We start from the raw sequence: 27,973 nt of genomic DNA, 5'->3' as shown, positions 1-27,973 counted from the left end.
TGAAAAGTGCTATGAACCAAAATAAAATATTTTTAAAATAAAAATTAGGGGATAGGAGAGCAGCAGGGAAGTAGGTGAGGAGACCTGTATGGAGAGCGAAGTGGCAGTTTTAAATAGGACGGTCAGGAAGTCTTGCTGAGATGAACTCTGGGCAAAAATCCAAAACAGATTAGAGGTTGAAGTAAGGGGCTCACTGAGGCATAGCTGGGTGGGGTGTGTCCCAGGCAGAGAAAAAGCAAAAGACCTTAAGCTCATGTATGCTTGATGTGCTTAGGAAACAGCAAGGAGGCCAGTGTGTGGAGCAGAGCAAGGGGAGATGTCAGAGGATGAGGTGAGGCTAGGGGTAGTATCAACCATGTAGGCCCTGCTGGTCCCATCAGGCAACCAGCAGTGTTGGGAGGCATCCTGAAGCATGCATAAAACCACATTAACCATATTCCAAAATTCTCCCCACAGTCTTGTGCAAATCTGGTATCTGAAGGGAGAACATTTATAGAGCTTGGTACTTCCAATATACCATGTCACTGAATCCTGAACCCTTGCCACATCCTATGATATCATATTTTCCCCCATGTTATGATTAAGAAGAAACTGATTCAGAGATGCTAAGTGCCTACGTCCTAAGTGGAACAACTGGTATGTATCAGTTGGGTTTGAATCTAATAATCAGCACTTGTTCTCAAACTGTCCTTAACTAAACTTGTTGCTTTGTCATTTGAAATCATGAACCAAGATGTGTGCATGCTACTATTTGGAAATTTTATTTCAAATAAGTAAACAAGTCATATGACCCACTTTTCCCAAATCTTGTGCTGGGGCTCTAGAAGGGGAGGTGCACCTCTAACCAGAAACCAAATAAAAAAAAAAACATAGCATCTGAGAGCCCAGAACATAATAGTCAACACTGAACTAAGTTTCAGGAAATCCTGATATTGGCCCCATTCAGCATGGTTTTATACCAAAAAATACTTAAAAACAATCTACATGTTCACCACTGGGGAATTAGTTACAGTTGACCTTTGAACAATGCAGGGGTTAAATTAAATTTCAGTTTAACTATTAATAGTCTACAGTTGACCAGAAGTCTTACTAGTGACATAAATAGTCAATGCATATTTTGTGTGTTTTATGTATTATATGCTGTATTCTTACAATAAAGGAAGCTAGAGGGGAAAAAAAAAAGTTACCGAGAAAATCATAAGGAAGGGGTCCCTGGGGGGCACAGTCAGTTAAACATTCAACTTTTGGTTTTGGTTCAGGTCATGATCTCCAGGTCATGAGATCTAGCCCCACAAGGGGTTCCATGCTCAGCACAGTGTGCTTAAGACTCTCTCCCCATTTCCCTCTGCCCTTGCCCCGCATGTGCGCACGAGCGCACTCTCTCTCTCTCAAATAAATAAATCTTTGAAAGAAAAAGGGTCATCCAGGTGGCTCAATCAAGTTAAGTGTCTCCCTTTGGCCCAGGCCATGATCCCAGGATCTTGGGATTGAGTCCTGCATTGGGCTTCCTGCTCAACAGGGAGCCTGCTTCTCTCTCTACCCTTCCCCCTGTTCATGCTCTCTCTCTCTCACTCTCTCAAATAAATAAATAAATAAATATAAACAAAAAAGAAAATCATAAGAAAAAATACATTTACAGTACTGTACTGTAAAAAATCAGTGGACCCCCCACAGTTCACATTCCTTATTGTTCAAGAGCCAACTGTAAATTAGTATAGCAATATATGAAAAGCTAGACATACCCTAAAAATTGTACATGTTTATGTTTGTTGACACAGAAGACATACCATAAATGTATATGAAGTGAGAAAATAATGAGGTTAGATAACACTATGGGTGATATGATCTCAGTTTTAGAGAAGCTGAGGAAAAAAAGTTAATTTTCATACAAATGCCTGGCATATTTCTCATCAGCTTCAGAATGTTCCAGATTGTAGAAAAATAATTAAGCATTATTAATTTTAAGCCTCTGCATATTTCATCAAGTTCAAGCAAATCTCTTTGCACTCTAAGCCAATTATTTTTAAATTGCTGCCTGATTGTTCCCTGTGGGATACCTTCCAAAAGGCCTTTGAAATTTAATTTTGTGCTGTTAGTCAGAGACCTAGTCTGTGTGAAGTCAAAGGACTGACCTAAAAAGAAAGCGAAAATGGAGAACAAAATGCTTTACCTCTTTCTTTTATACTGTAACAATGTAACATCTTTGGTGAGAAATAAGTTGTTTTCAAATTCCTACCTTTAGCATATGTCTTAAAAGCACTGTATTTTCTAGGTACTCCTATTTATTTTGGTGAGCATTTTTCTTTTTTTAAAGAGGTGCAGGAGAGGGAGAGAGAGAATCTTCATCAAGCCCCACACTGGGCATGGAACCTGATGTGGAGCTCGATGACTTGGCGGCTCTATCTCATGACCCGAGATCATGACCTGAACTGAAATCAAGAGCTGGATGCTCACCAACTGGGGCACCCAGGCACCCCTATTTATTTAGTTATTTACTTTTTAAAAGATTTTATTTATTTATTTGACAGAGAGACAGTGAGAGCAGGAACACAAGCAAGGGGAGTGGGAGAGGGAAAGCAAGCTTCCTGCCGAGCAGGGAACCTGATGTGGGGCTCGATCCCAGGACCCTGGGATCATGACCAGGGCCGAAGTCAGACACTTAATGACTGAGCCACCCAGGCGCCCCAAGGTGCCCCTATTTAGATGAACATTTAAAATTATATTTTTTTATATAAAAGGTATCTTCCTTTCTTGTATCACTTTTTAATTTGGAATATTCTGTGTAACAAAACTTTATAGATTTGTTTATTTCAAAATTTAGGACATTTTTTAAAAGTATGAATGTCTTAATCATTCGGGCATATAAAATACCCTTTCAATATATGTAATATCTAATATAAATATATCTAATTCTATACGCACTTCACAAAGGTAGATAAACAAAATTCTGGACATTCTGATTTGATGTTATAATTAAGTTGCATTTAAGGTTTTCAACTTACCTCCTCCTTGTATCCAACCATTTGGTACTACTCGATGAAAAATTGAACCTACGTAATGTAGCCTGATTCCACTTTGAGAAAACTCTGCTTTTCCTGTGCATAAGACTTGAAAGTTTCTACATGTTTTGGGACATGAATCACAGTAGAGCTACAAACAAGAATAAAAGTTTTCAAAGATTAAATATTTAGTATTTTGACAGTTACAGATTCTTTCCTCCACCTCCCACTTATTTAAAAAAATAGCAAAAATAAGAACAACAAAAAGCCTCTTACCTCAAAAACCAGTCTTCCAATTGGATAAAAATCAATAGAAATGTCCAAGAACACAAAAGCATGCTATTAAAATTAGTGAGAAAAAGAGAATGCAGGTCAGTATCTTAGAAGAAAGTCTTAGAAATGACCCCAAATACCACAGAGTAATGTTTTTGGTGATAAGATTTCAAAAGCAGGGACACCTCGGTGGCTCAATCAGTTAAGCTCTGCCTACAGCTCAGGTCATGATCCCAGGGTCCTGGGATCAAGACCTGCATTGGGCTCCCTGCTCAGTGGGGAACCTGCTTATCCTTCTGTCTGCTACTACCCCTGCTTGTGCGCAAGCTCGCTCTCTGACAAAAAAAAAAGCATCAACAGTGGATAATGTAACAGCAAAGTTAAAGTAATGATTAAAGAAGTTTGTTTCATTTTATTATATCAAGTCTTTCCAACCTATTTAAATAACATGCTCTTTAAAACCCTTTAGTAGTGAAGCTTTGAATAACCTTTACCTGCACGCCAGACTGAGAACACATGGCCTAGTTATCCCCTACATTGCAAGCTAGATGTGGAAGGGAACACTAGTGGGTCCCTTTGGGAATTTTCTGTTCTGAGTAATTTGGGGAAACATCCAGCACGCGTGTCATGGGTTTGGTTACATGTGTGCTAGAATTTGAGAGAGAGCGCCAAGGAGCTACCCAGAGCCAGGCCACGTCCTTTCCGGGTGGGAATACAAGGATATCATATCCATAGGAGGTGTGGGACCAGGGGAAGGGAAGAGAATATGCTGTGCTTTCGTATTACTTCAGTCATGATCTCACGCTCCCAGATGCTCCCAGCTCTCGTTTCCATCTGGTATCCTTTCTGGTAGAGACAGCTAACGTTTGTGTGATCTCGTCTAGTTTTACAAAGAGGCATCCAGAATGAAAACCTGGTCTCCATCATGGTAGCACTCATTTAGGGAGCAGAGCACATCTAAATGGGCTACATTTCAGTTCTTGGACACCCTTCTCATACAGAAAGATGGCACCTGATTTAACAGGCTGCATAACTTGCCCTGCCCTATTTCTTAAGAACCTAGGAAATATAAATAAAATCACTTTTATGGTATCACTGTCACTACTTCATGTCACTTAAGCCTTTTTTTATTTTTTTTAAATTACGAGACTCTAATAATATTGTGTTATCTGGCACCTGGGAATGTAGTATTATGTCCATAGTAATTATGATTAACTTTTTTGTGCCCCTCAGCTTCTGTACTACAAGTTCTAAATTGTAAGAGAATATTATAACTTTATTATAAGAAGCATAACATAGTAAACATCAAAGGCTTGGGCAGAAAAAGATGATACACTAGAAATCACGATTCATTTATGAAATGGGTAAGTCCATTCAGGCATCATTAAACTTCCCTCTGTGTCAATATATTATCTTTATGCAGTTGTCAAGAGTAGATAATTCTGACAATTCCAATGAAAGAGTAAATAAGCACGACACCAGGTAATGTCACCTAGCAGCCAAACATGCAAACATAATTATCTGGTATATCATTGCAGCCCAGAAGTAAACAAGTCCCTGCAGCAAGAAAAATGTAGCCTCTGCACGAAAAAATTTAAAGATTTTCTCTGGAATCCGGGTCCTTCCTCCTTACTGCCATAAATTCAGGCTGTCATCGTCTCCAAGCCACACTACTCTAGCAGTGTTCCAAGTGATCACCCTGCCACCAAGCTCTCCCTACTCCACCCTGTTTTTGCACAGCCCTAACACTTTTTCCAAAAAAGCAAAGATTAAGTCATACTCTTTATGAAAAGTTCTGTTGGCTCAGCTCCCTTCTAGAAAAAAAAGCTAACTCCTTCGTTTCAAATGGAGTTCAGAATGGACTAAGTTCAACCTTTCTTTAGTGGATCTGTTTGGGTTTTTTTTCCTCCCCCTCCTTAACATCTGGGGATGTATCCTATTTGGAAAACTCCCTCTGGGACCCCCACCCTTTCACCCTTTCAAGACACTAAAGACACTATTCTCCCTCCCCGCCAACTCTGTGAGAGCCAGGGTGTGTGGGGATACGACTTGGGTTGGATTAGTCTGGTACTCCTGCCTGGGGCGTTGGATCTCCAGGGAATGGTGCAAAGACACCAGTTGAGAAGTACTTCTCAGTGAAGGTGGCAATGAACACAGGGCCAGCAGGCACCCATGGCAGCATCCCAGCTGCACACTTCTGGAACGTGACTCTGGCCACGTTTTCCTGCTGCCAGGCCTCCCTTGGTTCCTTCCTGCTTTCCAAAACCTGGTTCTCCAGCTTTCCTGTCAGTTGTGAGGTTACCAATATCTTTTCAATGCAAACCTTTTCTCGGTAAGTAGCTTGGTATTGGTGGTGACTGATAAGCTCATGTTCCCAGCCTCATTTCCTATTATTCTGGCCTCCTTGCTGTCCCTCACCCTTCCCTGAATACACTGGGCACTTTTAGACCCTTGTCCGTGTAGGAATTAACGGCTGTGAATATTACATTCCTCCCCTTACCACAGAGTTTCTAGTATTTTCCAAGCACATTGTTTATTCATCAGACATTTACTGAGTTCATACTATGTTTCAGATTGTGCTTAAGGCAATTAACAGTTAAATGAAGATGAAGGAAACAAAGGCCTTTGCCTTTTTATGGCTCAAATCCTAGCACTGGGTCTTTCTGTGGGCACAGGCCACTATAAGCATGAAATGATTTTCAGCATGCGGTTCTTGGTGTTGTAACAAGCTTCTGAGCAGAATTACAAAGTACTTTTACCTCTGTTGCCACTCCGCCCTGATATCTGTCTCTCACCCTCCTTGACCGCAAGCTTCATGACTGTTCATTGGAAACCTCTCCAGGACCTCAGCTTGTCTGGTCCTGCTCTTGCCATCTATATGTCATAATTTAAAATGTCATCTTTCAGGGCGACTAGGTGGCTCAGTCAGTTAAGTGTCTGCCTTCAGGTCAGGTCATGACCCTGGGGTCCTGGGATTGAGCCCCACGTCGGGCTCCCCACTTAGCGGGAAACTGCTTCTCCCTTTGCCTCTACCCCATCTTACCCCCTACTTGTGCTCTTTCTCTCCCTCAAATAAAATATTTAAAACGTCACCTTTCTTCTCAAACTTTCCATTTGCTTAGTGCAGTACCTCTCACTTAGGTGTTAGAAAGTACTAATTAAAATTTTTCATACTAGGGGCGCCTGGGTGGCTCAGTGGGTTAAAGCCTCTGCCTTCAGCTCAGGTCATGATCCCAGAGTCCTAGGATCGAGCCCCACATCCGGCTCTCTGCTCAGCAGGGAGCCTGCTTCCTCTTCTCCCTCTCTGCCTGCCTCTCTGCCTACTTGTGATCTCTGTCTGTCAAATAAATAAATAAAATCTTTAAAAAAATAAAATAAAATTTTTCATACTAAAGGGGAATGGATGATTCGCTTGAACTTCTCTGAAGCAGGGGGAGGCTCTTTATGTTTTAAAATGGCTAATTAATGCATATAAATCTCTAATGGGGAGTAGAAATGTTTGAACAGGGATGCTCTCTCCCCATGCAGTCTGCCTGCTGTGAGGTATGCTTGCTTTGCACACTGTTCAGCCAAATCCTGCAATATTATATATAATCCTTTGCAACTGGATTATAGACCGCTGAGAACTTAAAACCTAGTGTTCTACCATTCATATTCCTTTGTGAGAATATCAGTAATTTATGCTGAATCAATATAAATGATCAAAGATTCCACTATTTTTCTTTAAAAATTAGTGTAACTTACCTTGGTGTGTGTTAAGAATTTAGCAGCATAATCCACAGTAAATGCCTCATAAAGTTCAGGGGGCTTAAAATCAACTATATCCCACATCTTCTGAGCCCATTTCTGAAGATCAAATGCATCACCCAGGAGTTGATCGTTAACAAAACACATCACATAGGAAGAATATTCCCAGATTTCATTCTTGAGTTCCTATAAAGGAAGAGGATTAAAAAAAAAAAAGTGTATTGTGGTCGTGGTTGTGGGGGAACCCCATCTTGCGATAAGCACAAGCCAGAGCTTGGGATAGACTCTAACCGAATCTTTAAAAAAAAAATAATGGATTTTTTTGCCATCTTTTAGAATTTTGCTCTCAAACAGAATTTAAGAACATTTTTAAGAGTCCGGCATCACTGAAAGCAAAGAAGGACCTAAAAGTAATACTAAAAATGGTACAGTCATTCAAAGTAGACAGTGATCTGGTAATAAAAATTTTTGTGCATAGCATACGTGTTATGTCAACTTGAAAACAAAATGTAGTCTCTGGCTTCATTTCTGAGTACATTTTACTGTGTGTATACTTGGAAAGGCTAAGGGTTCTGAGTAATGCATGGTTTACAGTGCCAAGGATAGAAAGAATGATTTTCTCCAGGAGTGGGTTCAGGGAAAGGGAACCAGGGGGGCCGGCAGGAACTTCTGGTGCACTCCAGGGTAAGGAGGGAGAGAGCTCACCTTTGTCAACACTTTTCAGTCTAAGCCCCTTAAAATGAAGTACATTGGTGTGTTTATCCAAACACTAACGGTCAACCTCCTACCTCCCTAGTGTGTGACCCTGATTAATGCCCCCTCGGAAGATGCGGTTTATTATGACCCAGTCCCAGTCCTGGCAAAAGTATGAATGATTTGGGACAGCTGTTCTCAAATGTTAGCAGGCAAGCAGAATTACAGATTCCTGAGCCCCACCCAAGTTTCTGATTCTAGAATGGGGCCTGAGAATTTGCATGTCTGACAACATCCCAGAAGATGCTGATGTTGCAGGGCTGGAGACCCGCACTTGGGGAACTGCTGACTTGGGGAACAGTTTACTTCCAGCCCATTTGCTGCACTCCCAGCTCTTCTCCCGGATTTCAGATCCCATCCTGACACCCATATCAAAACCTGGTTCGAGGAAAAGAATAAACTTCTTCATGCTGAACTATAAATCACGGATAAAGCTTGCGGGTCAACAGCCCCTAAACTGTTTAGATTTATCAGTGTTGTCACATTTTATAGAATGCATAACTTTAAAAAGGGACCTTTATTTATCCCAGCTATGGCTAACGTGGATATTTATTTAACCTGGTGGGAGAAATGCAGTAGAAGGTAAGCTTTACTTGGAGCCTCATGATGTAGATGCTTCATCTCCGTGTGTCCTCTGTGCATGAGGCCTCCTCTTATGCCTCTTGATAGTGGCCTGGACCCACTGGTTTCTGGGGCTTTCCAGCACAGAGACATAAGATGCTGCCCTTTTTAGAGGGGAGAGAAAGGCCTTCCCAGAGGCCCAGAAGCCACCACTCAGAGGAGGCATTACATTCTGCTAAAACATAAGGCCAGCCCAGACCTAACCTCAGATGTGCTAAGAAGCACCACATATGACACAGTGCACAATGCTTACATTGAGGAAGGACCAAACCTGGCCTGAAACAAGAAAAGGATAAAATGGCAGGTGTCTAAGAGATGAGGGTGGGAAAGGGAAGGAAGGAAGGATAGGGAATAAAGAAAAGGTGGAGAGAAGCAGCGGTGATTACCTAGAAGGCCTCATTTGGGCCCCATGAGAAGTGCAGAAGGAAGAGAACACAAAACATCCCAAGGTCAATAACCCAGGCTGAGATAACAGGAAACTGCAGAAGAGAATCCACACTGGTCTAAGAATCCAGTGGGATCTGTAAGAGGAGTGGGTCCAGACCACAGAGCTCAAGATCATGGCTCTCCTGTAGGTGGAGAGTATGAGACTCGTAGGCAGTTTAAGTAGTTTGGTGATAAAAATTAAGGAAAACATATTTTTGTTAAGGTAACCAACTGTCCTGACCAGCTGTCCCAGTTTGTCTAGGACTGCCCCAGCTTTAGCATTGAAATTCTGGCTCCCAGGAAAGCCCTCAGAACCAGGCAAAGCAGGACCACTGGACATCCCAGTTGTAAGGATTGGAGTTAATCGATACCTAGGTCAAAGAATAGTGTGTGGCCTATAATAAGCGCCATATGTAGGTGTTTGACTATTCTATCTGAATTCAATGAGAATGTATTATGGCTCTGAAAATGGTATGAGACTTAACAAATGTATTGTGCACTCTGTCCTGCAGCACTCATGGGACTGCACAGTGGCATGGTACTGTACAGCAGCATTATCTGTAGGATGACCACAGGGTCACAGGACATCCTCGTGCAACCAGGGCTGGTCAGGGGACATGGGATTTTCATCAGCTACTGGGGAGATGGGGGTGGGGCAGGGAAACCAGGACTGGGACTTTACAGTTTGGGCCAGGGATGGCAAGCAGGAAGTGTACCCCATTCCCACCTCACCCCAGAATGAGGTATGGCTGGGCCAGGATACCACCTTAGAACTCTTCGTGTCACATGTTCTAGGCAGCATTACCAAATGGTTAGGGTTGGCACCCAAGAGGAAATGTATCTGCTGTCCCTAGGCAGGCTCTGCTAGCCCTGGGGCCTGGGATTCTCCAAGGGTGCTTTTAGTGGGGAGAAGGCAGAGAGAAAGCTTAATTAGGACAAGGTGGTTGTATGAGAACTTGGTGCCTGTCACAGAGCTCCCAAGGCCACAAGCCCCCACTGTGTCTGTGCTGTAGACCACCAAGACCTTCCAGAGTAAAGACCACAAGTGCCCAGGTGTCACAGGAAGTGTGAGTAAGCAGTGAGCAGGGAGAGCGGGCTAACCATTGGCAGAGGTAACTAGCAGCATTGAGAGTCTGAAACTTACCTTTATCCCATGGCTTCCAAAAGAAAATCCTGTAAATGTTTTACTTTTTCTTAAAATCAGCCTGGTAAAGTGATTTGAAATGATTTAGGAAAAGTATATAATTTAGAGAAATTAAATCTAGTTGCTCTAAAATCAGTACTCCTGTTTCTCCAAAACAATGCATAGTTGAGTGATTGAAGCAAAACTTTGCTCATTCCCCATATCCCAAGCATCCTTTACCCTTTTTTTCTCCTGTAGATATTGATCCCATGCAAATTCTTGAAGAGGAACTATTATAGGATCTTCAAATTTGGATGGATAATTAGTCTTCAGAGCCTAGGTTTCAAAATAGAATAATTATTTTAGAGTGAGTTCTCTTTTAAAGTTGAAATCATTTCCATTTTTTATGGGGGGCTTCAGCTTTTATATAGCACATACCCAGGCCACACAATCTGGCTTAGATGTCCCCTTCTTGCTCCCAGAGGCCCCTGTGCTTACCTCCATTAAGTCACTCCCCAGCTCATCCTGGGGCTCTGGCTTACTTGCCTCTCATTATTCTAGAGTATGAGCTCCTTGAGGGCCAGGACTATGTATGTCCTAGATTTCATGTACTCCCACTGGTCTCAACATCTGGCACACAGTGGACCACCCACACATAGCAAATGAATGAGCAAATGAACAAATTTCGTGATTTGCCATGTTCTTTTAGGACCAGTTTTTCCCTAAATTAAACTCTTACTAAACTGTAGTGGATCTACAGATACTTTTATTTTTTTAATGAAAAGAAGATGTTACTTTTTTTTAACTAGTGTTTTTTTAGTTTCAGGTGTACAGTATAGTGACTCAACAGTTCCATACATCAATAGGTGCTCACTAGGACAAGTGCCCTTCTTAATCCCCAGCCCCTGTTTAACCCATCCCTCTCCCTCTACAGATACTTTTCACGAAAGCAAATGTTATTAATTTATTGATATGTGGAGAATGACCAAAAGGATATTGGTGTGGTTACACCCTTTGTGAAAAAGTGAAGTTAATACTAAATATGTTAGGTTTAGATCCTGAGCATATTTTGGTTTAACATATATTATTTTGTCTATATGGATCAGAGAAGATTCTTACTGGTTAACAATCCCTGTCAAAAAAAAAAAATGTTAATTCCTGGTATGTTGCATTTTGCTTCCTGGTCATGCAAGAGAAGGCAGGTGAGGCATGAACAGGCCTCACCTTTCTGAGTGGGGCTGAGGAAGAGATCTGCCCAACAGGGAAAAGTGACAGCTGGCTGCTGCACTGGGCGCCTTCTCCACTAAGGACAGAGCATAGCGGTCCGACTGTGGCCTAAAAGAGGACACTAGCCTGGTATGCTTCATCAAGGTGGATTTCCAAGGGGGAGAAACCAGGGCATGAGTGTATCCTGCCCTTCGGACCAGAGGGCAATAGCAGTTAGGTCATTTCCTTCTTAGACTCTTGCACAACTAATAGGTGATGATGTGCCCTTTGTCACAGTTCTAGGATCCATGCTCAGTGTGGGGCAATTGTGTTTCTAACTGGGGGACCATACAGAATAACTAATAAGCCCAACAGTTTTCAAATTAAGCATACTTCATCATACTTTCTTCATAACTTAGTGTCTAGAACAGACTACATCCAAATTAGAATCTATGTAATACTCTCCACAAATCTAAATTTCTGACAGTAAATTCGGTATTGAGGATTGCTCACCAAATGATCATGTTGTGAAATTATTCAAAGCCATATCCTTTATTAAGGTCAAACTGACTCAATTTACAGTGATAGGTTTTCATGTCCAAATAGAGCTACAGTAGGTCAAAGCTTAAGCAAGGGAAAATTAACGTTACTAATATAACAAAGACATTGTAGGCAAGCTGTGGCCAGTAGGCCAAATCTGTCTGTTTTTCTAAGATTTGAAAGCTAAGAAGAATTTTCAGATTTTAAGGAGTTGTAAAAAGATGAAAAGTTGACATCTTTCATGTCATGTGAAAGAAATTATATGCAAGTCAAACTTCAGTATTCATAATTAAGTTTTATTGGAAAACCACCATTCATTTACATATTGTCTGGCCACTTTTGTTCAAAATCTAGATGTGACTGAGATCCCTACAGCTGGTGGCCCTGAAAGCCTAATAATTTAACATCTAGGCTTTATGGAATAAAATTGCCAACACCTTCTCTACAGTGTGGAGCAGGCACAAAAAACTTGTGCCCTCAGAAAAGGAGCTAAAGAAAAACAAGGGGGAACAATTTTCCTTAAATTCATTAAATACAGCTTGAGCCATGAACTTTATAGAGCCCATCAGCCCAGCTAACAGCCCACAATTTCTGCTTATTTTGATGATCCATGTATCATTTTCACGGACTTACTGCTTATTCTCTTCCTCTTGATGTAAACCTCACCTGTTCCACAAATTACTCTGAAACTGAGCAAAGGAAACCTCACTTTAAATGGCGTCGGGAGGCCAGAAGGGGGAGCTCTCATGCCTTACTACCACCCCTCCTCGATTGCAGACCCGAGTAGGTCTGGAGACAAACCTTGCATGCCCAACAGGAGTAAGTCTATTTTACTCCTCCAGCAGAAGGAAGAGAAAAATGTCTCCTAGTTCCGCACCAAGCGCGGCCAATAAGATAATCAGCCAGTGAGAAACTGTCACCACCCTGAACTCTCTCACTTTCTGTCAATGGAGTTTTCTTCAGAGCAGCCCTTCGCAGCTTCCTCTTCTTCTCCATAAGGTTCCTATCCTTTGATCTCGCAGATTGCCTTGGTTTGCCATAGCCTCTATGTCCCAAATTGCAACTCTTGTGCTATTATCAATGTACCCATTTTGCTAGTAAAAATAACTGGCTGTTTTAAGGTCGACCATTACTATTTCTGTGCTTGATATAATTACAAACTTTTCTTTAACTTTGTGGACTTAGAGCCAGCAAGAAGGCAGGAGTTGCTTAAGATTTCTTCTGTTTGAGAACATTTTGTATGAGGTATCCAGCTAGATACTTTGGGATACACAAACATGCACAGGGCATGGTCCCAGAGTCTGGTGGGGTTTTGAAGGAGAGAATTTGGGGATAATCTTAACAGTAGCATTCCCGGAGCAAACCCCAAAGATGTGCCGAGTTCTACATTTCTCTTGCATTTGGGTAGTATGTGTGCTGCACCACTGAGGACCTGGCCAAGTTCTTCCAGTCGCTTAAAGTGTTTTTCCTTTTATATCGTTCCGTGTGTTTACAAAGAAATATCTGGATTCTCCAAAGCACTCGTGCGTCATTTCTTGAGAAATCCCTTAAGCACCTAATTCGAATGCAGTAAATGCTAGAGAAAATTTAAAGGACGGGGTCCCAAATCACTTCCCAAATGAAGTTTCCAAAAATCGCTTGGGGAGGGAGTTCGTGACAAAACAAAAAACAAACAAAAATCAGTGGTTGGTTATACCGTATCACTTCTTCCTAAACATTTTTTCATGAATTAAAAAAAATGTATAACGCAAGTAAAAATTGATGTGGAAATAAAATATGTGGATAACCGGGGGTGGGGGGGGGGGGATTACCCTCCCTCACCCAGCAAGATTCTGAACCTTCCTTCACTCCGATCCCCCTTTAAAGGTAGCCCTTCTCGAAGTGGAACGTCCACCGGACCCGTCCCTGCCCCCTGGGACTCAACGGACTGAGCCAGGCCGGCGGGGACACTTCCCCACTACCTCCCGGAACACCGACCCCCGTCGCCAGGCGGCGCGAGACCCGCAGACCGGAAGGGCCGCCCACACGTGCGGTTTTCTCGCGGTTACCTCAGCCGCGCTCTTCGCCACCTGAAAGCTGGAGCTTTTGAAGAGCCCCACCACCTTCACCCGCAGCGGCTGCTCGGGCGGCGACCGCGAGCGGCACGGGGCCGACTTGGGCCGGCACTGCTTCGGGCTGGCCATGGCGGCGCTGGGGGACGGCTCGGAGCACAAACACTGCGCGTCGCCGGGCAACCGCGCGGCTCCGCCCCCGTCCCCGGCTGGGAGGAAGGACGCGAGGGGGCCGGCGGCGACGGTCCTGTCGTCTCTCAACTTTGCTCCCGTTGTTGGTGAGCCGGGCGAGGGGCGGGAGAGGGCGCGCGGGCGGCCGGGGCCGGGGCCCGAGCTTCTGCGAAAAGGAACGGGGAGCTCCCCGGGGGCCCCGCGTGCGTCGGCCCGGCCGGCCGAACCCCGCTCTGGTCTTCCCCCTACAGGGACGTCGCGCGCGGCCCTCGCCCGCCGGCAGCGCCTGATTTCGCGGTAGATCGCCTTTCCGGGTTGGCGTGCGGCCCGTTGCGCGGGGGCCGCGGGGAGCGGGCCGGCTGCCCGCGGAGTCGGACCCCGGCCCAGGGCCTGAGCGGCGCACGCTGGGAGGCCGGGGCCTTCCGGGGCGCGCGGGGGCGGGGCCGACCACCTGTGCGCACCGCCCCGGGAGGCGGCGCCGCCCGCCCGCCCCGGTTCCCGCCGCCGCCGTCGCCGGGGAGGCCGTGCCGTCCCGCGCCCGCGGAGCGCGCTCGCCATGAAGCCCAACTTCACTCTGCGACTAAGGATCTTTAACCTCAACTGCTGGTGAGAGGGCCGGCGGGGTGGGTCCGGGCCGCAGCTGCGTTCGCCCCCTCAGCCGGAGGACGGCGGCCTCGCTCCCATCCGGGCCCCGGCTCTACCCTGTCCTCTCCAGTGTCCGGGGGCGGGGGGCGCCCGCACTTCCCGGCCCGCTGCGGCCCCAGCTCCCGCGCGCCCGCAGCCATCGCCTTCCCGGGCCCTTGTCGTCCTCAGGGGCATTCCCTACCTGAGCAAGCGCCGGGCCGAGCGCATGAAGCGCCTGGGAGACTTTCTCAACATGGAGAGCTTCGACCTAGCCCTCCTGGAAGAGGTGGGCAGTGTGGAGCTGGTGTGCACCCCTGGCTGGGACGGGCTAGGGGGCGGCTGGGGACGCTTGAGGGGACTTCTCCCGGGGGCTTCACCTCTTCCCTCAGGTGTGGAGTGAGCAGGACTTCCAGCACCTGAGACAGAAGCTGTTGCCCACCTACCCGGCTGCCCACTACTTCAGGAGGTGAGACGCCCACCCAGTCTGGAAGCCTGTTCTCGGATCCGGAAGCTCTCGGCCCCACCCGCCCTTCCCTATCCTACCTGCACCCTCCCTCTGTCCTCTGGGTGTGGGTGCAGGAGTCGGTGGAACCGGGAAGTCACGCGCTCCAGCCCGTCCCAGCCTTATCAGGACACACCGTATCATCCCACATAGGCTGTTGCCTGGAGCTTTGCTCTGGTGCTGATCTCAGCAGCAAACGCAGAAGAAAAGTAGCTGATAGAAGCTGGGAGAAGAGGGAAGGGAACAGGCCTGGGTCTTTCTCTTTCTGCTTCTCTGGGCTATTAATCAGGACTTGGTTTGCAGTGGTATCATTGGCAGTGGCCTCTGCGTCTTCTCCAAACATCCTATCCAGGAATTCACCCAGCATGTCTACACCCTCAACGGGTACCCCTACATGGTAAGCCTTATCTCAGATCTCTTCCACCTTCATCCCCCACCCCACCCCACCCCAGTAACACACGGTAAAGGAGACCGACTTCCCTGGGTCACAGGGGATGGGCCGAAGGAAGATAGCCGTGCCCTGAGTTCCTGCTCCCTCTTGCCTGTAGGTCCATCATGGAGACTGGTTCTGCGGGAAGGCTGTGGGGCTCCTGGTGCTCCATCTAAGTGGACTGGTGCTCAATGTCTACGTGACCCATGTGAGTGAAGCTGGCAGGGCTGGGACAGGCGTCCTGGTCCTGGGAGGGAGAGATGGGACTCCTCTAGTTGGGCTGCCTGAGGCTGAGGCTGGTGGGCGGGATCTTCGGAGGTTAGGGGGCAAGGTTTGCCCATTTTTTAACCAAGTATCATGCCAAGAGACAGACACAAGCGTGATTTAGACCCTCGGTAGGGACTGTCAGCCTCATGTGCTATAAGCTCACCTGTCTCACTCAGCTCCATGCCGAGTACAATCGACAGAAGGACATCTACCTAACACACCGTGTGGCCCAAGCTTGGGAACTGGCCCAGTTCATCCAGTGTGTGAGCCTGGGCTGGACAGGGGAAGTGGGGTGGGACCAGGGGTTGAGGGGTGGCCAGGGCCCCACTTGTGGGAGGGCAGAGCTGGTCAGGGAAGAACGCCTGCCTCACCGACCTGGTTCCCCCAGCCACACATCCAAGAAGGCTGATGTGGTTCTGCTGTGTGGGGACCTCAACTTGCACCCGAAGGACCTGGGCTGCCGCCTGCTGAAGGAGTGGACGGGGCTGCATGATGCCTACCTGGAGACCCGGGACTTCAAGGTGAGGACCTGGCACCTGATTATTTCCATGCCTACTCCCCCAGCGTCTCTCATCTTTCTCCCCCACATCTAGTGTGAACCACTTGTTCCTCTAGGGCTCTGAGGAAGGCTGTACCATGGTACCTGAGAACTGCTACGTCAACCAGCGGGAGCTAGAGCCATTTCCGTTTGGCATCCGCATTGACTATGTACTGTATAAGGTCAGTCTTCGTGTGTCTTCACCCACCACGTCTCTGTCATTCACCAGCTTTTGCTTGCTCATCTTCTGTCCAGCTAGTCTAGATCTTAGATCACTGATGCCTGCAGAATGGGGAGAGGCCCTCAAAGATGTTTCTGGCCCTGACTTTTTCCTAGGCGGTTTCTGGCTTCTACATCTCCTGTAAGACTCTTAGAACCACTACAGGCCATGATCCTCACAGTGGCAGCCCCCTCTCTGATCACGAGGCCCTGATGGCTACTCTGTGTGTGAGACACAGCCCCCCCCAGCACCCCCCCAGCCCTACTCATGGTAAGTTACCCCACCCTTTCCCTGGGTCCCTTCCCACCACAAGGCAGCCCCTCCACGCTGACCTTCTCTCTCCTGCCCCACTGCCCTGCCTTATTCTAGGACCAGAAGGATCACAGTTGATCAGTGTATTAAAGGAGGCCTGGAGGGAGCTGGACCTGGGCGTGGCTCAAGCCCGCTGGTGGGCCACCTTCGCCAGCTATGTGATTGGTCTAGGGCTGCTTCTCCTGGCCTTCCTGTGTGCCTTGGCAGCTGGAGGAGGCGTCAGGGAAGTTGCCATACTTCTCTGGACTCCCAGTGTAGGACTGCTGCTAGGAGCGGGGGCAGTCTACCTCTTCCACATGCAGGAGGCCAAGGGCTTATCTGGGGCTCGGGCTGAGCTCCAGCATGTGTTGGGAAGGGCAAGGGAGGCCCAGGATTCAGGCCCAGAGTCTCGGCCAGCCCTGCTCCTAGGGCAGCAGGAGGGGGATGGAACTGAGGAACAATAAAGCTTGACACTTTCGTGGCTCCGGCTTTTCCTTGTAGAGGCAGCAACTGGGGCCACTGGTCATTGCGACTGTCATAATATCTACTCTCCCTGCACACCGTACCTCCCACCTGCAGGCAGCCCAAGCCCTGTCTGGCAGAAACATTTTTATTGTAAACAGTGAGTCCCCATCCCAGGCAGCCCAGATGAGCAGGGTGCCACAGTCCTGGGTTGAGGTGGTCTTCCGTGTAGGGAAGAGGGCAGGCAGCCCGCCCTTTTAGCCCTGGGCCCCCGGCCTTGAGGCCAGCTCACTGAGCCTACGTTCCTCCTGGAAGCGGACAATTTCATCTCGCCTCTCCACCACATCCAGCAGCTTCTTCAGGAGCTGTTCCTCAGCCTGACGATCAGCAGGGGTCTTTAGAGCTTCTGAAGAAGAGCACAAAGCTTAGAGAACAGGGAATTGGGCGGGGAGGCAGGAAAGGCACAGCTTAATCCCCACCTATGTGACTTTCACAACTTGGGCTTTGTTTCCTCATCTGTAAAATTGGGTCTGTCCACATGAGTGGTTTGCTTGCACTGGTAGCAGCAGCACCGTTTTTAGTCCAGGTCGAGTGATTGATTGATACGGTATATATTGTATACATACGATATATGTTATTTGTACACCGAACATGGGGCTTGAACTCACGACCTTGAGATCAAGAGTCACATGCTCGTCCAGCTGAGTCAGCCAGGTGCCCCTGCGGCAGCACCATTTTTACAATAAGTAATCTTAAGCTAAAAGTCCAGCTGTGCAGCCCCAGCTGAAGGCAGAGGAGGGGCTTGGCGCCCCCTTTCCTGGCTTCCTCCTGAAATGCTTCAGAGGCACTCAGACTAGAGGATCATGTGCCTTGGTCAGTATCTGAGGTCGTGAGGCTGTGTGAACACCAGCCTCTCCCCCGGTCCCACCTACCTTCCAGGTTCATGTAGCCTCGGAGCTCCTGGTCCACCTCACACTGCTGCTCCTCTAGGCTCAGCAGTTTCACCCTGTGGAGGGCAGGGATTGAAGAGGCATAGCTGTCCAGGGTGCCCAAGGACCCGGCTGGGGCCTGGCTCCCGTGCCAGCTGTCCCCACCTCCTGCGCCTTACGTGAGCATGAGCTCGGCCTCCTCCGCCAGCAGGCTGTTCTTCTTCTGAACGAGCTGTAGCAGCTGTTCCAGCCATTGTGCCTTTTGCTGTTCTGGGGATGCTGTCGGGAACGAAGAATGGGGGCGGGGGGGGGTCAGAAGGTCTCAGAAGCATGAGGAGTAGAGCCCGCGGGGACACAGTCTGGTAGCTGGAGGGAGTGCTGGGGGCGGAGGGATGTCCTAGCTTGTGCCCCCCGCCCCCCCATCTTTACTCACTGCTCTGGCTTCTCAAAGCCTGCTCCACCTTCGTGCCCTCGGCCTCCAGCTCTCCCACAGCAGTCTCAATCTCATGTAGTCGCCGCTGGACAGCCTGAGCGGGATAAGACAGGAGGCCCAGGAGTCTTTGGATGGCTCAAGTGCAGAGCTTCAGAGAAACTCTGACCCCCGTCGGAACGGCAAACCCCTGACCTCACCTGGGCCTTGCAGAACCGCTTCATCTCCTCCTCCCTGGCATGGCGCAGCAGAGTCCGACGCCATGTTGGGTACTTGCTCATGGTGCCTGAGTTCTTGGCGAAGGTCAGCAGAGCCTATGGCAGGGTCGGGCCAGTCAGAGGTAGGACCTGCCCGCCTCCCGGCCCCCTCGTTGGGTAGGGGCTGGGAAAGCTGGAAGAAGACAGAACTTCCTGGGCTGGAGATAGGGTAAGTTCCAGTAGAACAGACAAAGGCTTAGAGATTCTGAGAGACTGGCTCAGAGGGAGCATTCTATAGTTTTTCCTGGAGTGGGCGGTGGGGCATGTTTAGAGGACGTGCTGGCTTTGGTGGGATAGGTGGCCAGGTTCCTCCTCACCTCTTGCGTGTCTGAGTCCAAAGCCATGGTTTCCTCTGCCTCTTCCTCCTCCTCCTCTTCACTGGAGGGAGGACTCTGTTCCTGCTCCTCCTTCATGGCCACAACAACTGAACAGGGGAGTAGACATGGCCTGGGCCCCATGGCCTCCCTTCCCATTCCCTAGCATTCCCCTTTCAGAAATCCCAGGACCAGCGACCCTGGGTGAGTGCATCTGGGCAAAGCAGTACCTTGAGGGCTCTGGACTGGTATTCCCCAACCTACAAAGCTGCCCTCCAGGGCCTGGCGGGCCAAGGCAGAGCAGCTGCGGGGAGGCTTGGGGGGAGGTTCCAGTTCTGGGTCAGGGGTAAGCTTAAGGGAGGACAGCCGCTGGCGTTCTGGGCTGGAGAGGCGGATCAGGCGACGGGTAGGCTGGCTGGGGTTTGGGACAGGACTGGTCCCCTCCTGGGGGATGACAGAAGTTGAGGGCCCCGATGGCATGCTATTTTCATCCAGTGTGGGGAGGTCCTAGAAAAGCCACCATGTAGTTTGGTCAGTGACCTGCCCATTGTGCGGCCAAGGCCACTCCTTTAGACAAATGTGGACCCTGGTATTCGTTCACTGATGCCCTTCAGCAAACGGTGTTAGGCAGTGTTTGAGACACTTGAGATACATCAGTAATAAAAATCTCTGCCTTCATGCAGCTTTCCTTCTAAAGGAGGAGAACATTCAGTTACCCCCAGTGAAGTCTGCTAGGCTTGGAGAGACCCCTTTACTCTTTCCCACACCCCCAACACACGGTTTCATAGTTTTTACCTGACTCTTGGGGCCTGGGTCAGGGCCATCCTTGTGGCCTGGCTGGGGCAGGTGCTGGAAGCAGTAGAAATATCCTGGAAAGGGTAGAGGAGGGAAGCAGATATAAGATGTCAGCAGCCTGATACCCAGATACTCTGTTGATCAGCGAGGGCAGGGCTGACGGGACTTGATTTGCAGGTGAATTTCTGCTGGCCTGGTTCCTTAGAACCCCACATTGGGGGATATGGAGGGAACAGAGAAGACTTTGAACTCAGGGGAGAAAATTGCCATTTGGGGCCTGTTGCCACCACCCAGGACCCCAGTTTCTCTCCAGTTTCAAGTTCCATGCCCCCAGACAGGGCCAGGCTTGCTTACCATCTCCTGGGTGCTGCCCGTAGTCACCCGGCCGCAGTGTGGCCTCACAGGTGCGGCAGCGGAAGCAGTTCCGATGAAAGAAGCGGCCGTCAGCACAGAGGCGCTCCAGGATATAGAGCTGTTCCCCACAGAGGGCACATAGGTCCCCGGCACCGGCCTGCATCGACCCCCAGACCACAGGGTCACCTGGGGTCAAGGCCAGCTGCAGAGTTCTTCCTTATCCTTGAAACACCCCTTTTTGCCTTTCCCAGGCCTCTGCAGACAGGGCCCCCTTTCTCACCTCCTGGGGTTGGGATGGGGGTGTCGGGGGTACACCAGACTCTGGGGCAGGTGGCTCCTCAGTACTTGGGCTCTTAGCTTCTACCTAAGGATGTAAGTGTTCAGGGAGGGAGGTGGAGGGGCAGGAGAGTGGCTGTTTGCAGAGACTAGAAAGATGTGAAAGAGAAGTGAGCCAGGAAGGGAAGCTGGGTAGGAGGGTTAGAGAATGCAGGAGAGAACACCCAGGAGAGAGCAGGGGACTGCAGCCCTACATGCATTTACCTCCAGGCGCGGCTTCTTGCCACCAGTATCCTCCCCATTTTCCTGCAACAAGATCTATACTCAGCATGGCGCTCTGAGCTGCAGCCCTGCCGCCACCATGAATGTCCTCCCCATCATCCCAGGCACCCCCACTGCTCAGCTCCGACCATGCCCAGACGCGCACCTGGGCCCGGGTCCGTTGCAGGGTCCTCTGCAGTTTGCCCAGGAACAGCACAGCACTGGAGCTCCCCGGAAAGCCTTGGCTGGCAGGGCCTGCAGAGAACGGGGGGGGTGTCCAGGTGGACGGGGTGTCAGTGCTGTGCCTCCAGACAGCTACGGTCCAGCCCAGGACCCTGCTCCCAGCTGTCCCTCAGAGGGCACCTCACCCTCCCATCCCCCCGCCTCCCCCCTCCCCTGCTCCTACCATCTAGGCCACCTGGGTTGTGGGGCACGTTCTTGAAGGTGCTGTGGAAGTGGCTGAGGTATGCGATGAGGCCCAGTGGGTCACTCCCTGCCACCACTGCCTTTGCAGACACCACAGGCGTGATGCCCAGCTCGTGCTCCGCCATCTTTAGCGCCCAAGCAGTCGCTTCCAGGGCCCCCAGCCCTTGCAGCTCTGAGGGTTCCCTGTGCGACGTTGGGGAGAACAGTCCATGGGAGACCAGCACCGGGCCCAGCAAAGGGGGAGAGAATGAGGAGTGAGCAGCAGGCAGGGGCTGGTGGGGCACAAAAGGAGGCTAGGGCACAAGGGGTTTGTTCTCTGCTCTAGACTCCCACAAAACTCGGGGGCGTGCAGTGACTTGGACAGGTCGACCGCCAGCAAGTGGTGCACTGGCCCTCAACGGGGGGCGGGGGGCTACTCCTACACAGTGCTCTGCCCCCCAGTCCACGCTGCTGCAGAGGCACGAGAGGTATGGTCTGCCAGGGAGCGCCGAGCCTGAATTGGACTCACAGCAGGCCAGGCCGCAGCCGGTGCACCAGGGCGCACAGAGCCCGCCCGTCAGCCCAGGAGGAGGACAGGTCAGTGACGTGGACACCTGGGTACCCAGCCGTCTGCTCCTGGCACCAGCGTAGCAATTCCTCCTGGGTGCCTGCCGACCCTGAGAGAGGACGCTGTGCTGTGCCCCAGGGCCCTGGCTCAAAGGGAGCCTGGTCTCTGGGCACAGAGGTCAGTCTGGGAGGGGCAGGCAGGGCCCATCCTTTCTGGGGGTGCCAACTAAGCCACTACTGAGCGACACTGCCTTCATCCCAGCTGTCTCTTTCTGGAATAAAGTGGAGGAGCCAATCAAGTGGAATCCCCGCTAACCACAGAGAGAGCAGGAGGCCGTGAACTGAGGGACACAGGAGGCCCGGAGCCTCAAAGGGAGGGCAGGTCTGCAAGGCTGGGAGGGCTCAGCGGGCTGCTGGCTGCCGCCAGAGGGGCCATAGGGCTTGGTATCATACTGACTTAAGGGCGCGCAGACGGGCCCCTGCTCTGTGCGCTGCTGCCCCCGTGCCCTTGGGGAGGCCTCGGACTTCCCACTGTCCTCCCTTGGCCTGAGGCTGCCACCGGGCTGATGGCTGGGGCTGGCACCACACTGGGTGGCAAATATTTTAGAAAACCCGCCCGCCCCACTGCCCCACCCTTAGCCAAAGAAGGCTTGCTCACCTGCGGCCAGCTTTCCTGTATCTGTCTTGTCACTGTTCCTCCTCACGGGCTCCTTGGCCACCACGTCATACAGGTCTCGTACCTAAGGCAGCCCCCTTCAGGTCTCCAGACAGGCTGACCACCCGCCTCAGCCCATGGGTAGGGGCCTGCCATGGAGGAGTCTGGTGGGTGCCAGGGGGTCTGACCTGATTGGGAGTCACAGCCCGGAGGTTCAGGGTGGGGTAGCGGGTGGCTGGGTCCAGTGCATACTGGGCCACATTGCGGTGCATGTTTTCCGGGGAGGTCTGTGAGAGGAGCTGGTACAGGCTCTCCCTGAGGGAGGAAGTGCGAGGGAGGGCAGGGGCACGGGTGGGAGGGCACCCATCAGCACCCACCCCTTGAGAACCGCCAGGCCTTTCTTCTCTCACCCTGCCCCGTCTGCTCCCGCAGCATCCCACCCTCTTCCTGATCCTTGTCCTACTTCTAGCCCTGCCCTCCCCACCCCCCAACTCGGGCCTCACCGCTCTGCCAACACTTCCAGGGGCCCAGCACCCTCTGCCCACCGCTTCACCATCCAGGCGGCATCAAAGGCTGCCAAGAAACCCCGAGCCACCCCTGTGCCCAGGGGCCAGAAGGGCTGTAGGATCAAAAAGATAAACAGTTCAGTGAGAGTCCAACAGGAGCGCCCAAGCCCTACTGCCTCCCAAAATCACAGCTGATGGGGTCTGACACCACACCAAGCAGCCCTCAGCTCCCCACAACCAGCAAACCTTTTCACCCCCTCCTTTACCAGGAGGCAACCTTCCTCCCCGCAACCATGGAACCCCTGCACCTCTTTACAAAGAGTTCCCGTTTCTGGAAGCCCCAGGAAGCTCATCCTCTCCCCCCAAGAGAGCCTAGCCCCCTTACCTCCACCAGGCAGTCCCCCACCAGCCCCAGCAGCAGGCGGGCACCATGCTTCTCCTGCACCCGAGCAGCACTCTCTGCCCGCATCATGCTTGTGAAGTCAAAGGCAGAAATGTCAGGCCGCCCGTGGGCATCCCGGGCAAACTCCAGCTTCCCAAGCTTCCCATGGGTGGCGAAGTCAGCCGCAGCCCGTACAAAGCTCTGCAGAGCCTCGGGCACCACGTTGGCACTGCCCAACAGCCGGTCGATCTCCGGCCAGTCCTACAGGCCGACAGAGCAGAACCCACAGGGTCAGCCTTGCTGGACTAGAATTTGAACACCTGCCTCCCATCCTCCAGCCCCTTCAACAGCATGGCCCCTGGCCCCACCCTGCCCCCAAGGCCTAGGACCATGCTGTTAACGGTGCACTTTCTCTGGACAAGTCCTGAACTACTCAGCCTCAGTTTCCCCATCATTTAGAGATGACATACCTAACTTCTCAAGGTATTCATGAGAATTTAGGTGAGAATATGCACATAATGTTCTCAACACTGTACCTAGCACATAGCAGGTCTTCACCTAGTTCATTCAGCAAATATTTACTGGAAGTTGACTACACTCAGGTACCATTCCTGGTCCTGGGAATCGTCAGCAAGCAAAAAGGACGAAGCCCTTGCAGGGCTTACATATGTAGCTCTGTGGCTGGTACCATTTAGCCTAGAATATGATTCAGGTTGCCAGGTAGACCCCAGGGGAGAAGAGCTTGTTGAGGTGGAGAAAATGTCAGAGCAAAGACAGAAGAGGATAGACTCCTTTCGCATCAGGGTGAGACACTGTGTCCAGAGCTGGCCTCTACCCCCCGAGGCCCGGGCCCACCTGACGCAGCACCCCCAGACGCAGCAGGCACTGCTTCTTGGCTGTCATCACAAAGTAGTGGGTGTCATCCTTGTAGTACACGATGTTCTCCAGATCGATGCCTGGGGAGGGCAACACCAGGGGAGGTGGGTCTCCTCCGCATTCCCTGTCACACCTCCAAACACCCAGCCATGCCTGACCTCTGTGATCGGGGATCACAGCTTAGACTGCGGTGGGTGCCCCCCACACAGGGGCCCAGGAGCTCTGGTGGCAGGATGGGCCCTCTGTCTCAGGCCCAGGGCAGGAGGGGGAGGAACCAGCCTACAGCCAGAGTGAGGGGAGATCCTGGAGAGGTGGTCCTGACCTGTGGCTTTGAGCAGACTCTGGAAGAAGCTCTGGTTGTAGATCCTGGCCACCCCGCTGATCTCAGGCACCTGCGTCTCTTCCACTGTGCGTCCATTCACGAAGTTGACCGTGATGCCAATGGCTAGTTTGCCACGCATTTCTCGCACCGTGAAGCCTAGAAGTGGGGGCAAGTGAGGGTAGTAGGTATCAGCAAGAGAATGAGGGGCATGCTATAGCCTAGAAAGGCACAGGAGGAGGCGAAGATGGCTTCTTTGAAAGAAGGGATCACTCACCTTCAGGGACGAATTTTCCTCCAGCAGCGGAGATGAGAACATCAAATTCATAGTTGGCCAGTTGGGCTGGGGGGTTGGGCTGGAGCTGGGCACGCCAGCCAATCCCTGGGGCAGAAAGTGTGAGAGGCACAAAGGTGTGGAAGTCTGAAGGGACCTCTCCATTCCCAGGACAAGCCAGGGAAACAAACAAACGCGTAAAGCCCTTTGCGGTTGACAGTTTAGCAAGCAATGACACACGGTCTAACTTACGCCTTCACAGCAGCTGTGGAAAGTAAGTAAGGAAGGACATATTTTACAGATGCTCACAATGAGGCTCAGTGTGGTTTGCACAAGCCACACGACTGCAAAGGGCTCGGTTGACTCCGAATCCCACAGAGTCCCCTTTTCTTCCCTTTTTTCTTCCACGAGCCAAATATCCTTAGCAGATGGGGGTCTCGGAAGCAGAAAAGTACTTACCCTTTTTGGGAGGGGGCTGGAGGCCGGTGAAAGTGACGCCCCAGTGAATTTCCACCCCGAGCAGTAATACCACTTTCAACAAAAGCAACTGAAGCTGCCGGATGCCTGGAAGGGAGAGGACATTACAAAAAGGGACCCCAGGGCTGCATAGGGCCCCCAAGCACCCGTGTGCTCCCAGTCAGAAGTGGGAATCAGTCAGTTCCACTGCCCATTTTACAGATAAGGAACCTGAGTCCTTCAGGTCCCCTGGCTAGAGTGGATCTCGTCCACTCTGCCCCTTGGAGGTCCCAGCAGCCCCCGACAGGCCTGTCTGGTGGCCCAGGCTCACCCGTCCTCATAGGCTACCATGTGGTACTCACTGATGTGGTCCAGGGTGCCTGTGCAGAAGCGCCCGTAGAACTTCTTGGCGCCGAGGGCCCTAAGATCGTGAATGGTGAAGGGCCAGAGGTGCAGCACATTGTGGCGGGAGAACTTGGTGCGCTTCTCCACCAGCACCACACGGGCCCCCAGCAGGGCCAGCTCTACAGCAGCCCGCAGCCCACAAGGTCCGGCACCCACCACCAGACACTGCGAACACACACGCGGCAGTATGGGCATGGCGTCCCGTCTCCCTGTCTGACTCCCACCCAGCCGCCCAAGCCCTGTCCCAGGCAGCATGTGTCCACCTTGGTGTTGGGGCAGGCCCGGCCCTGCTGGTAGACAGGCTGGCCTGCTCGCTTGTCCAGCTTGGCCCACAGCGACTTGGCACTCCAGTAGTTGAGCTGGGCCTTGATCTTGTGGTACTGGGGCAGCCCCCCACCGGGCTCTACTCCCAGGGCCTCACATAGGCCCCGGAAGCTGCTCAGCACATCCTGGCACAGCTGGGCCTGCAGGAAGCTCTCAAAGTGGGCGTGCGCTGGGTTGGTGGAGGCCGGTTCAGCCATGGAGGCGGCGAGGCTCCCAGGCAGGGAGCAGCTGAGGAGAGGCAGGCAGCTGCTGGAGAGGAGCGAAGAGATGGGGAAGAGGCTGGAGAAGGGAAGAAAGGAAAAGAATGGGGAGGAGAAGAGAGCAGGCTGGTGTCCCCAGGGGGCTCTGGGTCCACCCCCGAATGGCCCTGCTCCTCTCTCCCAGCCCACTCCCGATCTGCTCCAGAAAGAGCTGCTAGTCCTTCCACTCCCAAGTGAAATCTGCCAAATTTGGAAGCGAACAATCGGCAGTCTTGGGCACAGCGGGCAGGAGGGAAGACAGGGAGTCTCCAGCTCAGCTTCCCTGTCCAGGGAGCTGGGAGCTCCCGTCCATCTCCCGGGCACTAGAAGCAGGAATTCTTACCCTGCCTTGATGGGGCCCCGGAAGCTGGGCATGGGAGAGGATCTCAGAAGTGCATAGGACAGGCGGCCCAGGAGGAGAGCTGTCCTTGAGGGGCAGACCCGGACAGACCCAATACCTGCCATCCCAGCTGCTGGGCACACATCCTGTCCCCTCTCCCCCCACGCCCCTCGAGGACCTCGGCACCACGCTGGGCGTGGAGTGCGACTCATGCCGGGAGCAAAGCTGTCCTCCAGAGCACCCGTGATTGCCTCCTGAGGTAGAGGAGGAGCCAGTCTCCAACTCCGTAGGTTCCACTTCCCACCACCCAAACCACCTCAACAGACTGTCGGAGGATGTTGCGACTGACTGGCGTGACGGAGGGCTGGGTCTATTTCTGACTCACTGTGGTTAAAACACTTCCCCTGTGACTGGCGGCAGCTCCGGTGGGCCTGGGAGCGGTCGGGGGGGACGACAGCCGGGGTTAGCTGCTCCCAGCTTCCTCCCACTCGCAGCGACGCTCCGCCCCAGCCCCCGGGCGACCGGCCGCGCTCTCCCAGGAATGTCCCGAGACAAGGCCTCCCTTTGTCCCCCCTCTCCCTCGCTCGAGCCCCCACGCAACTTGAAGGGTGTCGAGGGGGGGGCCTCTCACGGTGGGACTGGGAAAAATAAGAGGGTATCCACGGGGTAAGTCGGTGGCATCGCTGGGGCAGGTCCTTGGAGCTGACCCCCACGCGCACTCGGCCACCCCACCGGTCCCGGCTGGAGCCAGGCGGGCCTGGCCGGGGAAGGAGGAGACAGACGAAAGTTACCCACTGCGGGTCACTTGGATGCGGGCAGCCGGAACATCAGGAAGGACAAAGGTCTCTCTAGTGGGTTCGGGGGAATGGAAGGAGGAAAGCCTCCGCGAAGGGGTAAAGAGGGGCGACTCAGGCTGGAAAGGCCAGGACAAAGGATGTGCGAGTGGGGCGCAATGTGGAAGGATGGAGAGGAAGCTGGACCACTGGCACCGGAGTTGGGGTGGGGGGTTGGACGTCCACGCTCGGGACCGGAAAGTCTGGAGAGGAGCTGAGCAACCGAGGGGAGACGGGCCCGACCCGCCAGGCGGAGTTCCCGAGCCCCGCGGAGCGCGTTTCCCGGGAAGCGAGCCCCCGCCCCCAGCCCCGGGCCCCGCGGGCAGGGGCGCGCAGCCCGCGCCGCTAAGAGGACTTACCCGGCCTCGGGCGAGCGGGGAGGGGCCGCTTCCTTCCCCGCGGGCGTCTCAGGCTGGGCGGGTGGGGGAGGGCGGGGGCGGACGGAGGGGCGGCGGCGGAGACGCGGAGGGAAAGCGGCGGACGCGGGGCGGTGCGCCCGCTGCGCCCGGGCGGGGAGTTAAGGCCCGGCGCT

General features: G+C 51.7%; 3 protein-coding genes across 10 annotated transcripts in view; 1 reads left to right on the top strand and 2 right to left on the bottom strand.

Annotated features, from left to right (window-relative positions):
- Positions 1–14,468, bottom strand: part of PPIL6 (peptidylprolyl isomerase like 6) — a 34,693-nt gene extending 20,225 nt beyond the window's left edge. For all 4 annotated transcript variants that reach the window (XM_059176906.1, XM_059176908.1, XM_059176909.1 and 1 more), the window contains exons 1-5: positions 13,737–14,468; positions 10,183–10,278; positions 7,017–7,205; positions 3,276–3,338; positions 3,003–3,150 (exon numbers count right to left, since the gene is read on the bottom strand). In XM_059176906.1, coding sequence (XP_059032889.1) covers positions 3,003–3,150; positions 3,276–3,338; positions 7,017–7,205; positions 10,183–10,278; positions 13,737–14,468 — 1,228 coding nt within the window. The remainder of the gene's footprint in view (positions 1–3,002; positions 3,151–3,275; positions 3,339–7,016; positions 7,206–10,182; positions 10,279–13,736) is intronic.
- SMPD2 (sphingomyelin phosphodiesterase 2) lies at positions 14,388–17,263 on the top strand. Its single transcript, XM_059176923.1, has 10 exons — positions 14,388–14,516; positions 14,724–14,820; positions 14,924–15,000; positions 15,340–15,433; positions 15,585–15,674; positions 15,910–15,992; positions 16,122–16,254; positions 16,349–16,453; positions 16,608–16,761; positions 16,861–17,263. The coding sequence occupies exons 1-10, from the start codon at positions 14,467–14,469 to the stop codon at positions 17,244–17,246; spliced, it is 1,269 nt and encodes a 422-aa protein (XP_059032906.1). The 5' UTR covers positions 14,388–14,466; the 3' UTR covers positions 17,247–17,263.
- A 115-nt stretch (positions 17,264–17,378) lies between these two features.
- Positions 17,379–27,902, bottom strand: MICAL1 (microtubule associated monooxygenase, calponin and LIM domain containing 1). 5 transcript variants are annotated; one of them, XM_059176894.1, is made up of 25 exons: positions 27,801–27,902; positions 25,969–26,308; positions 25,663–25,870; positions 25,304–25,408; positions 24,848–24,952; positions 24,574–24,729; positions 24,231–24,331; positions 23,379–23,636; positions 22,991–23,106; positions 22,676–22,802; positions 22,491–22,572; positions 21,795–21,942; positions 21,267–21,469; positions 21,027–21,115; positions 20,864–20,905; positions 20,604–20,687; positions 20,324–20,480; positions 19,970–20,043; positions 19,405–19,681; positions 19,178–19,284; positions 18,804–18,917; positions 18,607–18,700; positions 18,353–18,452; positions 18,177–18,250; positions 17,379–17,650 (listed from the first exon to the last, which is right to left on the bottom strand). In XM_059176894.1, exons 2-25 carry the CDS (start codon positions 26,224–26,226, stop codon positions 17,502–17,504), a joined length of 3,228 nt encoding a protein of 1,075 aa, XP_059032877.1. In that variant the 5' UTR covers positions 26,227–26,308; positions 27,801–27,902; the 3' UTR covers positions 17,379–17,501. The 5 variants fall into 5 exon arrangements, with proteins under 5 accessions (XP_059032877.1, XP_059032879.1, XP_059032878.1 ...); XM_059176896.1 differs by having other exon boundaries at positions 25,969–26,278; positions 27,801–27,844; XM_059176895.1 differs by lacking the exon at positions 27,801–27,902 and adding an exon at positions 26,994–27,185.
- Positions 27,903–27,973: the final 71 nt, after the last annotated feature.

The sequence above is a fragment of the Mustela lutreola genome, chromosome 6 (genome assembly GCF_030435805.1).
Source record: "Mustela lutreola isolate mMusLut2 chromosome 6, mMusLut2.pri, whole genome shotgun sequence".
NCBI classification, from domain to species: domain Eukaryota; kingdom Metazoa; phylum Chordata; class Mammalia; order Carnivora; family Mustelidae; genus Mustela; species Mustela lutreola.
This window is presented reverse-complemented; position numbering and strand designations above follow the sequence as displayed.

What these genes read in the sequence shown, in the direction of transcription:
- SMPD2 (XM_059176923.1), top strand. Translation starts at nt 14,467, where the DNA reads ATGAAGCCCAACTTCACTCTGCGACTAAGGATCTTTAACCTCAACTGC. An exon ending in GCTGCCCACTACTTCAGGAG is followed by an intron (nt 15,001 to 15,339) that starts GTGAGACGCCCA and finishes CTTGGTTTGCAG; the next exon opens with TGGTATCATTGGCAGTGGCC. An exon ending in TCAACGGGTACCCCTACATG is followed by an intron (nt 15,434 to 15,584) that starts GTAAGCCTTATC and finishes TCTTGCCTGTAG; the next exon opens with GTCCATCATGGAGACTGGTT.
- MICAL1 (XM_059176894.1), bottom strand. Translation starts at nt 26,226, where the DNA reads ATGGCTGAACCGGCCTCCACCAACCCAGCGCACGCCCACTTTGAGAGC. An exon ending in CAACCCAGGTGGCCTAGATG is followed by an intron (nt 21,116 to 21,266) that starts GTAGGAGCAGGG and finishes CGTTCTCTGCAG; the next exon opens with GCCCTGCCAGCCAAGGCTTT. An exon ending in ACCAGTCCAGAGCCCTCAAG is followed by an intron (nt 19,285 to 19,404) that starts GTACTGCTTTGC and finishes TCCCCTGTTCAG; the next exon opens with TTGTTGTGGCCATGAAGGAG.